The following is a 10539-nucleotide window of genomic DNA, read 5'->3' as shown; positions in this document are numbered from 1 at the left end:
CTTGGCACCCGTCATAGCCTTCCTCTAGAATCCACCAAGAGAGTGCATCACATCTGCAGTTCTTTTCCTCAGCATGACCCCGTACTGTTGATGTATACATGTTTGTCTGGAACAGTTGTCTCTTGCAGGGACCACCTGTGGTGGACGTTTCTGTCATTTCAATGTTTATCTATTATTTATTTACTTTAGTATGGATGGCAGTAGGGGAGGTCTTTATTAGTAGCCAAAGCTGTTAAATCATGTGAAAACACTATTAAAATGGAGATATTTATGCCCTTGTTCACATTTTTCAAAATTATTCAGTTGACCAGATTGCAGTCTTTGCCGGCCGTTTCTGGCCCCACACCTTATGTTTTGAAACCCCTTCCATAACATTAAGTCTGGCAAAATGTTCAGGTGTAATAGTAAACAGTCTATTTTTTATACAGCAGAAAACTTTGTTTTTTCACAGAAATGTGGGTGGATGTAGTGCCTTGCTTCCCCTTACCCCCTTACTTTGTCGTTCTATGCAGTACAGCTTTGATTCTGCACTGTAAGCTGAAACTGTACATGTAATGGTTGAGGTGCAACTATATCCACACTGCACCTGTAAACAGCTCATATAGTAGAAAAATACAAAACTGGACACCACTCATCAATATATGAGGGGAGGGGGGAGGGATGAAAAGATAACATAACGAGGGGTTTCATAAAGCTATAGTACCTTTTGGTGAAGAGGATTTGAACAGAATGAAGGCTGGTAAAGGCAGCATGAAATGGCTTCAGAAAAGGAATTGCACAAGTTTTTTTCTCCTAAAACAAAGAGTTTAAAACAAAGTTCAGCAGGTCTACAAAGTCCAGTGTCTTACTGTTTTTGAAAGCTACATCTGTGTACATCAAGTGCACTTTGCACAGTCCCGCCAGACACAAAGCAGGAGGAGCATGTCCTGATGTCCTCATAGAGAAGAAGAAGGTAGTCCACCGCAGGCTCATGTAAATGTTGAAGGGTATCCAGATTGTTTAAGGCATGCTTTCACAATAATGCAGAGCCACAAGATTTCTGTTATCAGAAACTCATGCTGTGATTTGAAGCGGAGTGGCAAGATAAGACGAAAACACACGAAGAGTCACACAAACATTCAGTGCAGATGTTGTGCTTCAGATTTTCAGGGACATTAGGCATTACTATGCCTGGAGGATGTGGATTAAATTTTTTGTCATCAATATATGACAAAACATGACAAATGTATGCAACTACGTGGAACTGTAGCACTGAAGTCTATTTTGCTGTTATGAATAAAATGAGAAAAGAGTTTTTATACGTGCAAAACAAAAGGTTTGGTGAACAAATATCTATACATACAACAGAAAATAGCAGACATTTGTGCAATGCTAAGATCATATTATGGTACAACAACATAAAATCAATACAAAATACAATAGTTAAACCCCACTGCTGACCACAAGCAGAAATGGACAAAAAAGGAAAATATCTCCACTTTTACAGATGTTCGATCAGAAATTGGCTTGAACTCAAGTTTGATTGAAGTTAAACTGCATTTTACTTTCTCTCATTCTCTCTCTCACACACACACACACACACACACACACACACACACACACACACACACACACACACACACACAGAGTAAATGAAGTGCTGAGATGTCCAGATGTGTTAACATCTGCACTGACTGACACACTCAAATCACCAGAAGAAATTTAAGGCAACAAAGGGGAAAAATAACATAAATCATCCTGATGCAAACCACATGCATCTTCAACCTCCGTTTATAAGTTCTGCTCAACAGAAAGGAAAGAAATACATTTCTAGAGCGGACTTCAGCTGGTGAATCACAGAAACAAGGACTAAGTTAGGTGGGTCAGTTAACATGGCTGGTCGTTTTAGTCTCCAGTTTTAAGAGCAGGCTCAAAAGAGATAAAGCCTGTACCGGTATCACCCACAAGGGGGCAGAGTACGGCTTTCGGTACTGCAGACCTCATAACCAGCTACAGGGAAAATGAGGCTCACGAGACAAACTTCCTCTGAATACAAAAGTGGTACGGCAAGAAAAATATCTTAAGGAGCCAATGAAAGGGAGACGTAATGAAATAAAAAATATAATAAATAATAACAAAGTTTGACTGCACTGCTTTGTGGAAGCGTTTTTGATTAAAAGGCCTTTTCCTCTTAAAATCTAATTTGTATTTAATTTTCCTCTGGTCTGTAGTGCTGTTTATCCATCACTATTGATTCGGTGTGAGATTCCCAGTTTCCGACATATCAGCTCTGCAGCCGTCTGCTTACTCTTGGATTTAATGGAACTGAATGGCACGACACCTTTGGAGCTAAAAGACACACACACAAAAAGAAGAAGAAAAAAAACATGAAAGAAGGAAAATATCCATCCATCCATTTTCTGCCGCTTATCTGGGTTCAGGATACAGAGGCAGAGGTCTACCCAGAGGCACCCAGCCTCTCATTGGGTTCTTCATTGCATTTCCAACCAGCTGAGCAATGTAATCTCCCCAGCGTGTTCAGGTTCGCCATGGGGGCCTCTTCCCAGTAGGACATTGTGTAAAAAAAAAAAAAAAAATTAAAAAAAAGAAAAATTCCAGAACTACCTCAACTGGCTCTTTGTGATGTGAGCTCCACATCCTATTGCTATGGGAGAGCGCAGACACCTTTCAAATATCTGTTATCTCATTCTTTGGCTTACTACCCACAGCTCATGACCACAGGCAAGGGTGAGAATGTAGATTAACTGGTAAATCGACAGCTTAACTTTTATGCTCAGATCTCTCTTCTTCAAAGCACACTGGTACGGCCCGTACCACACCCATCCCTCTGTCAATCCCCCGCTCCTCTATTCCCTCACTTGTCGGTTCAAGACCCGGGACACTTACACCTGTCCCTGACCCAGAGTGCACACTCCACCCTTTTCCGGCTGAGAACCATGCCCTCAGTCCTGCAAAGTGCCTCACTGCCTCAAGACACATCATCTACCAACAGCAGAGAGGTGATCCTGAGGTCACCAAACAAGAAACCCTCCACCACTTGGATGGATTTATAAATTAATAAAAGTTATGAACAGAATCTGTGAAGAAGGGCAGCCAAAACCCATCGAGAACGCATCGGAATTACTGCCAACAGTGCAAACCACAGCCCATAACAGCCTGAAAGATAAGGAATAGCCACATCATGACCTGGTGACACAAAACAAATACCCCGATTTTGTCATGAGCAGTTTCGTTTAGGAACAATTTTATTTTCTATTATCTACATCTGCAAAAGAAAAGAAGCAGCTTAGCTGTTGTGGAGGCTTTTAATGATTACATTGTGAGCCTCTCGTCATTTGTCGTTGGATGCTTACTTCTGCAGAGGGATATGGTTGGCAAACGTTGACAGAAGAATGATGGCAATAGACAGTAGAATAAAAGGTTTAGGACTTTGTTTGAGAAACTGGCTCATGATTGCTGATGACCTTTTGAAACGTATTATTTTAAACATTCCATGTAGCTCCATAATAAGGATATTTGAAATCGGGCAACTCACATCAAGATGATTTAGATAAAAAACAAACAAACAGCACAACAGACCAGAGGAAAACTACTGAATGAACTGAATTTGCTCCTTGAATTATTTTAATCAGTTACTCAGCCGAGTGGTTTCCCTAAGGACCTACTTATCTTTATAACCATTCTGTGCATTTAAAAACAGATTTTGATGTGAAAAGAAGCTGTTATCACAGGCATCACCTGTGACTGTGTATTCCTCTTTTTATATCCATGATGGAGGCAGCTCTGCCTGCACGACGACGAGGACAGCAGAGACATGTACAAAGAGCAGCGGACCACACTAACAAGCGCATGTTTGGACCCCCGGACCCCCCCGCCCCACCACAAAAAGGCCAGACTGAAAGCTTTTAGTTTCAAGGCATCACAGATGCAACAACATGTTGGAAATAAAAACACAACAGACGTGTCCAACGACTGATTATTCTAAATGCTGTATAACAATCTGAAATACTTTTTTCTTTTTTTTCTTTAGGCACAGTGATGTTCACCTGACATTATCTGCTGGGACATGAGGAAAAATTTAAATTCTTATATTCATTATAAGAAATTATCCCCTTTTTAAAAAAACAAAGAAAACAAAACTCAATGCAGGACAAAGAATCAATCCTTGGGGAGTTTGAAGCATCCATCCTCTTTTCATCCACCTTGTCTCTGGATTCGTTTCGAGGCGAGTGCAAACAGGTGTAGGTGGGAGTGGTCACAATTCTTCATCCACCTGTTTCTTCTCTACTGTCTACTGTTGAAACTGGAGTTGGCACTACTGCAGCTTTCCTCATAACTAGGTGGGGGCTCTGGAACACACAGAGGCAAAGAAAAGTAAACGGGACTAGATAAGAGTTTAAGGTTATCTCGGAATTTTACTGTGATTTAATCTACTAGAGATTATAGGCCAGAAAATGCAAAACACATTGCTTAGTCATTTTGGGGAGTGGGGGGGGGGGCGCTATCATGGCTTCCATGAGTAGTAGTGAAGTCGAACTCTGGAGCTGAAAATGTGGAAGTGCAAGAAACTGCAGGCCCTTTAATGTCCACATTAAGGCTGGCTGCACATTTTAAATACCCAACTATACAGCATTACAACAGTTTCTTCCTAATCTGGAGTATTTTTATTGTTATTATCTGACAAATTATGTGGACTGCTGTGAATGGAGCCTGGCCGATACAGGACTTTATAAGACTGGTATGTACAGATATTTGGTGATTTAAAAAACAACAACCCAATATCGGCCAATATTTTTAAAACTTGAAGCATGATGATGATGCAACTCATAAATGCCTAATTAGCCATTACACCTTGCAGGTGATTGTCTGGGTGTGGTAGGTTTATTAAGTACTAACCATGAGGGTAGTCAGTAGTGCTGTACTCTGGAGGGAGAATGAGTGAACAGGAAGTGGGGGTTGGAGCAACATTTCCCTCAGTGAAGAAAGGTATGGTGGCTCCTGTGGACAAACAGAAGAGCGGAGCAGATGCATCGGGGGGATTGTGGCTAGGCGGCGCTGCCGCACCTGGTGCGTAGCTGAAGGCGCTGGGAGACATTGTGACTGCCTGGCCTGAGGGATCCTGCTGTGAGTGACTCTTTGTGGGAAGTTCCTCACTGGTAAAGCCTCCTGCACATATATCATCGCCTCGATCCTCCTCTGCTGGCGGAGCGCTGGGCATCACCCCTGCTGCACCCGCTGGACTGGTGGGTGTAGACCTCGTCGGAGACTGGTTTAAAGCGATGTTTCCGATATAGATAGGCAGAGTGACAGCTGCTTCAGGATATCTTAGTGACACCTGTAACACAAACAGAGATCCGTGAAGGGAGCAGCGGGATCAGTCCCTGTTAACTGTGCATTACTCACAGCTAATTTATTTTTTATATTCCCCCCACCCAAGTTGATCCTGTGTCTGTAGAATCTATTCTTTAAAAGTTACCTTTTGGGTACCCTTAGCAAAGACCCTTTGTTTGTGTAGAAAAGTGTCTGACACCAAGAATTAAAAGCACGTTTAATACATGCAGCCACCATTTTAACAGCTTAGAAATGACAAGAGCAGATTACTTTAATAAGTTCCTCTTAAAGCAGCAGCACTCAAGAACACCAAGAAACTGCAACCTGGAAAGTTTTGCAAATTGCTTCCCCTGGCAAATCGAACCGTTTTGCCAAACTTGCAATCATACTTCAGTGTAGCACTGAAAATGGTAAAAAAATATCTGAAATGATGAGTGGGGAAGAAAAAAAAATATCAGATGATCTGCTATTAGCTGCAATGGTCATTTGCAAAATATCACAATATCATCATAGAGGAATTTCTGAACTTCTTCCCACTTCAAAAATCTATTGTGACCTACTCATACTTTCACCTTGGACAATCACATGAATTTTTTTGATTCATTTGGATCCTACGATAATTTACTTCTTAAGGTCAACTGTCCATTAAAAGCTTCACTGCTCTATAAGACCTGCAGCTCCACTTTAGTTATTTCCTAATACTTAGATCCAAACTTAGATCCAAAAATAGCTCAGAAAATGAAAAGTTAGAATCTTTATTTGATATTTAAATATTTAGGGTCAAATTTATTTATTATTATTTATTTTAAATGACTTTTTACAGTTAACGTGTAGTACCTTCACAGCCCACCAGATGGCTGCCATCAACACTCTGTGGTCTGATTCAGAAACGATTAGGACGGCATAAAGGAAGTAGAAAAATGAAAAGCTGGAGCTGAAAAGCTTCAACTAACATATGTTAAACCTGCAAAACTGCTATCAACCTGGTATAACACACACACATACACACACACCTGAATGAAATAGATGATGTCTATAAGGTTGCAGCCTGTCAGTTGTGACTGAGGGAGTGGAGGAACGATGATCTGTTCCTTCCACTCTGCATGTTTTCCTGCCTTCACTTTCGCTCCCTCCACCTCTGCAATGGTCCGTAGGTCTACCACAGGCTTGTTAGTCTTGTAGGCCACTCTCTGGTGTGACAAAGTCAAACAATTAGAAGCATGAAAAGATGTAATGGCAAATTCAAACCGCTTCACACACCACTAATGTGAAAGCTCGCAGGATAACTTACTGTTCTAGAAATGATCAAGATAACTGTTTTTATCTGAGGTAAAACGAATTTTATGTGTGTCCACATGAAAAGATTTGTTACTTGAGTGGAAATTCTGGTTTATTCTATTATTATAGAAGGTCTAAGAGTTCTCAGTCCTTCTTAAAGATGATTTACACGAACCAAGGATGAGTTAAGAAATACTGATATAACTGTCTACATTTAATAACATACCTGTACGAGACTGGCCAGTACACACCCCGTGTCCTTGCCAGATTTGTTGTGGATCTCGGTGAATAACTTGATGACCTGACCGGGGATGTAACCCTTCATGTCACTGCAAACTTTCAGCATCACAGTCCCCGACTTCACCAGGAGGTAGTTGAACTTCTTGGTGGCCACAGCAGAACTGTGATACTGAAGAGGCAGAGTTGTTGAATAAACGTCTGTCTGTCTGTACGTTGGCAGTAATTAAAAAGTTTGGCTAGCAGAAGCTGTGCAGACTCTTTATTGCAGGATAAACAGGAAACTGACAGTCATCAGGAGAAGAGACTTGATTATGAGTAGGAGGGAGAGAACCCTTTCCTGCTCTGCAACGAAATCAAATAAGCTTCGACAAAGATAAAAGTTTATTAAATAAAGAAATGCATTACAGCATTCTTTTCAATCCAGTCCTAAATGCACTGGGCAAGAATCAAAGAGAATAAAGGTGAGATCAAAGTGAAGGAAAACAAATGTGAATCAAGCACTTACAGCAATGTCTGGAACCTCATTGAGGTTAAGCATGTTGAGTAGGTAGAAGGGCTTCTGGATTTTGTAGTCCTTGGAGAAGCGTGGCGTGTCAATAGTCACCTTCACTCGGTAAACTATTTTCCCAAAGGGTCCCTCAAAGGAAGTTGGGACAGCAGCTAAGCAGGAGATTGTGGGGAAAGAAAACACAAACATGAGTGACATTGGGAATTTCAATCCAACCCACATCAATTTCTCAATAAAGCTGTAACTTACATCAAATTCAGAGGGTCATACCTTCACCGTACAAGAAAGCTAACAAGCTCAGTAAGACAGAATTTCCCCCCCAAAAAGCAAAAACTGTCTCCATAGGTGACGACTAAGTGGATCACAGGTAAACTATGTGATTAAAAGTCTAACATTTTCAAGTTCTCATACAACCAATGAGTTGTTATATTGCGGCCTGTAAACTATGGCGGGCAGAAACAGCCAATAAATAACATCACATTAAATGTATGAAATTATTTCTACATCTATTTCTGTATTTTCTACATTTTGCTTTTGCATTTCCACAAACTTGTTTGTTTCTGGTTTACAAAGTGTACTTAAGGAGTCAGCATTTCACCTTTGGGTGACTGACACAAATCAAAGGAAATGGCTGCCTCTGGTTAGGAAAAACAAAGAAGTAAATTAGACTGAAAACAATGCTGTTAGTCAGAACTATTGCAATAAAGCAAAAGTACTAGAACAGTAATAGAAAGTACAAGAAATATTTTTTAAAAAGTCATACAAATGTATATATTTCGATGACTAATTTGTGCGAGGGATTCAACGAACGACTCGATAATTTTTTTTCTTTTTAGCATTTTCTATTAAGGATTAGCAAAAACTTTCTTTTAAATTGAAAAAAAGGAAAAAAAGAAGTTTAAGTTCAATACATTTAATTGTAAATTTAAGTTAAAAAAAAATTTAAAAGAAGGACAAAAAGGAAAATTAAATGTAGAAATTCTAGAAAATGTCATATTAATGTGGCTACACTTTATTTTTTGTAGATATTTTCCCCTAGGCAGAGACTGAGCTGAAATCTGTATGCATTCCCTTGGAGATGTCATTAAACTAAGCTTTCAGATGGATTCCTGCAGGTGTCCTTAGTGAAAAAAGGACAGGCCATGTGTCTCAGGAAAAGGACAGTGAAGAAGTGGAAACTGTGAGGGTAAACATAGGAGCGTAGGAAATTCAAGAAGAGGAAAAATAACAATTCTGGGGAGACAGCAGTGAGATAGACAGAAGGGGAGAGATGTTCAGATCCAGTGAAGAGGAAAAAACACCCAAACAACAGGTTCAAAACCTGTTCATGGAGTAATCTGTGTATAAATTTCCAAGCAGAACGCACAGCAAAAGAGTTTAATGTGGTGTCAAAATAATGGCAGAGCCCCCTGGCGCAGTCTCTGTTCTAATGTGTTCCTTGATCCTCATTCAGATGTTAATGCCAGCTGCTCCAGGGACTATCTGCTGCTGCTGCTGCTGCTGTCAATAAGAATTAAGCAGGAGAGGCAGATTGTTGTTGTTTGGTTGCAGACAGCTTGGCAACTAAAATGGAGCCATCACTGGCTGACATCAGGCCGAATTTCCCTGGGGAGTGGGCTGCTCGTGGTTACTGAAAGTGGCTAAGGGTTGTAGAGCCTGTCTTGCTCCTTGGAGTGCAGACAAAATCCATAGACTGGAAACATAAGAGCCTAGAAATAACTCGGCGATGTCAAAGCCCTCCTTATGCAATGTCCGTTCATCTTTTGACCTTAAAGTGGACCCATTATAACTCTGTGTTACTCACAGTTCAAAATAATCCTTATTTAACCTACACTGAGCCTTCGTTCAGCTCCTTAGCTGATTTAACCCTCTCAGGCTCAAATTAAACTTTTTGTTGCTAATGCACAACCAAGTCCTGCAGTGGTACTTCTGAGTAAAAAAAACTCATAAAATATGTATGTTGGGTAATCAGGTTGTTGGTTTTTAACTGTTGCAAATCGGCAACGCCTGCCTCGAGAGGGTTAAACAAGTCATTTGAGCTTTTCAGCCTTTTAAGCCAACTTTCTTCTAATTGCATGTCCCTCTAAAACAGGTTTGAATAGCTTTAAGATCCCATCTCTTTTATGATTTTCAGAGCCAAGAGTAGAAGAAAAACTGTGTGAAACAGAGCATTTTGTATAAGCTGGAGACTCCATTTGCCCTTAAGAGTGTGTAGTGCCAAAAATTTGCAAAAATAAGCCTCCTCACCAACTGTCATGTATGTATTTTGATTATTGGTGACACTGTTTTCGCGGAAGATTCATTTTTATTATGATGTCTTTTGTGACTATTAGAGAAACTTTGAAAAGAATAACAAAGAAAACTTGCTAAGATATTATGATAAATGCTCAATTTTTAAACCACATGTTACAATTCAGGTAGACTCTTTTTTACCATAAAAACTCTTAAGGATCACACTGTTCATTTTAGGGTTTGTTAGCCTCTCTGAGGTACCAGCAGGGGGCAGCAGGAGCTTCTTTATCCTTCAGTTAGCCACCTCTCTGCCTGATATTTAACATGCCCTTCACTGATGTTCTCAAGACTGGTGGGCTGAAAGGAGGGGAGGACAAAGCACGGAGGCATGAAGCCCAATTAAACAGTGACTGCACAAAAGGAGAGGGAACTAAAAATAACCCCCGGCTACCCCCCTTTGTGTGTCAGCCTGTGCCTCAGAGAGGGTGTAAGATACCAGACAGATTGCACAATGTGTGGCCTTACAGGTGCCAAGAATGTTCAGCTGATCTTTAGGGTTATTTACACACTGCAATTTTGTTATCTATCATGAGCAAAAAAAAAAAAAACTTTTAGTAGCAATAAAAGTATCAGGAAATGGCGTACCACTCCTAAATCTTTAAACACTGATTACGTAATGTTTTTCCATTCGCCTACACACAAACTGGACCTTAACTGCTTTGTCGACAGGGGTTATCACACCTGCATCAGCATGCACCCTTCGCTGAACTGACCTAGATGGGTGATAAAACAAATCTAAGAAAACTTGTTACGGGAAGTGAGGCGGTGCTGGGCACACAGAAGAATGACGTTTCACTCACCTGGAATAACAAACTGGAACGGGAAACTGTGTTCGCCCACTCGAAGGACACCTGTAAAAAAAAAAAAAAGGTTTACATTTATAATGACGC

At 40.5% G+C, this 10539-nt stretch overlaps 1 protein-coding gene across 1 annotated transcript in view; it reads right to left on the bottom strand.

Annotated features, from left to right (window-relative positions):
• Nucleotides 1-195: 195 nt before the first annotated feature.
• arrdc1b (arrestin domain containing 1b) overlaps nt 196-10539 on the bottom strand; it is a 49713-nt gene continuing 39369 nt past the window's right edge. The window contains exons 3-8 of the mRNA XM_026174370.2: nt 10450-10500; nt 7355-7509; nt 6836-7018; nt 6345-6521; nt 4897-5335; nt 196-4349 (exon numbers count right to left, since the gene is read on the bottom strand). Coding sequence (XP_026030155.2) covers nt 4285-4349; nt 4897-5335; nt 6345-6521; nt 6836-7018; nt 7355-7509; nt 10450-10500 — 1070 coding nt within the window. The 3' untranslated portion in view covers nt 196-4284. The remainder of the gene's footprint in view (nt 4350-4896; nt 5336-6344; nt 6522-6835; nt 7019-7354; nt 7510-10449; nt 10501-10539) is intronic.

Source organism: Astatotilapia calliptera, chromosome 7, assembly GCF_964374335.1.
Source record: "Astatotilapia calliptera chromosome 7, fAstCal68.1, whole genome shotgun sequence".
NCBI classification, from domain to species: domain Eukaryota; kingdom Metazoa; phylum Chordata; class Actinopteri; order Cichliformes; family Cichlidae; genus Astatotilapia; species Astatotilapia calliptera.
This window is presented reverse-complemented; position numbering and strand designations above follow the sequence as displayed.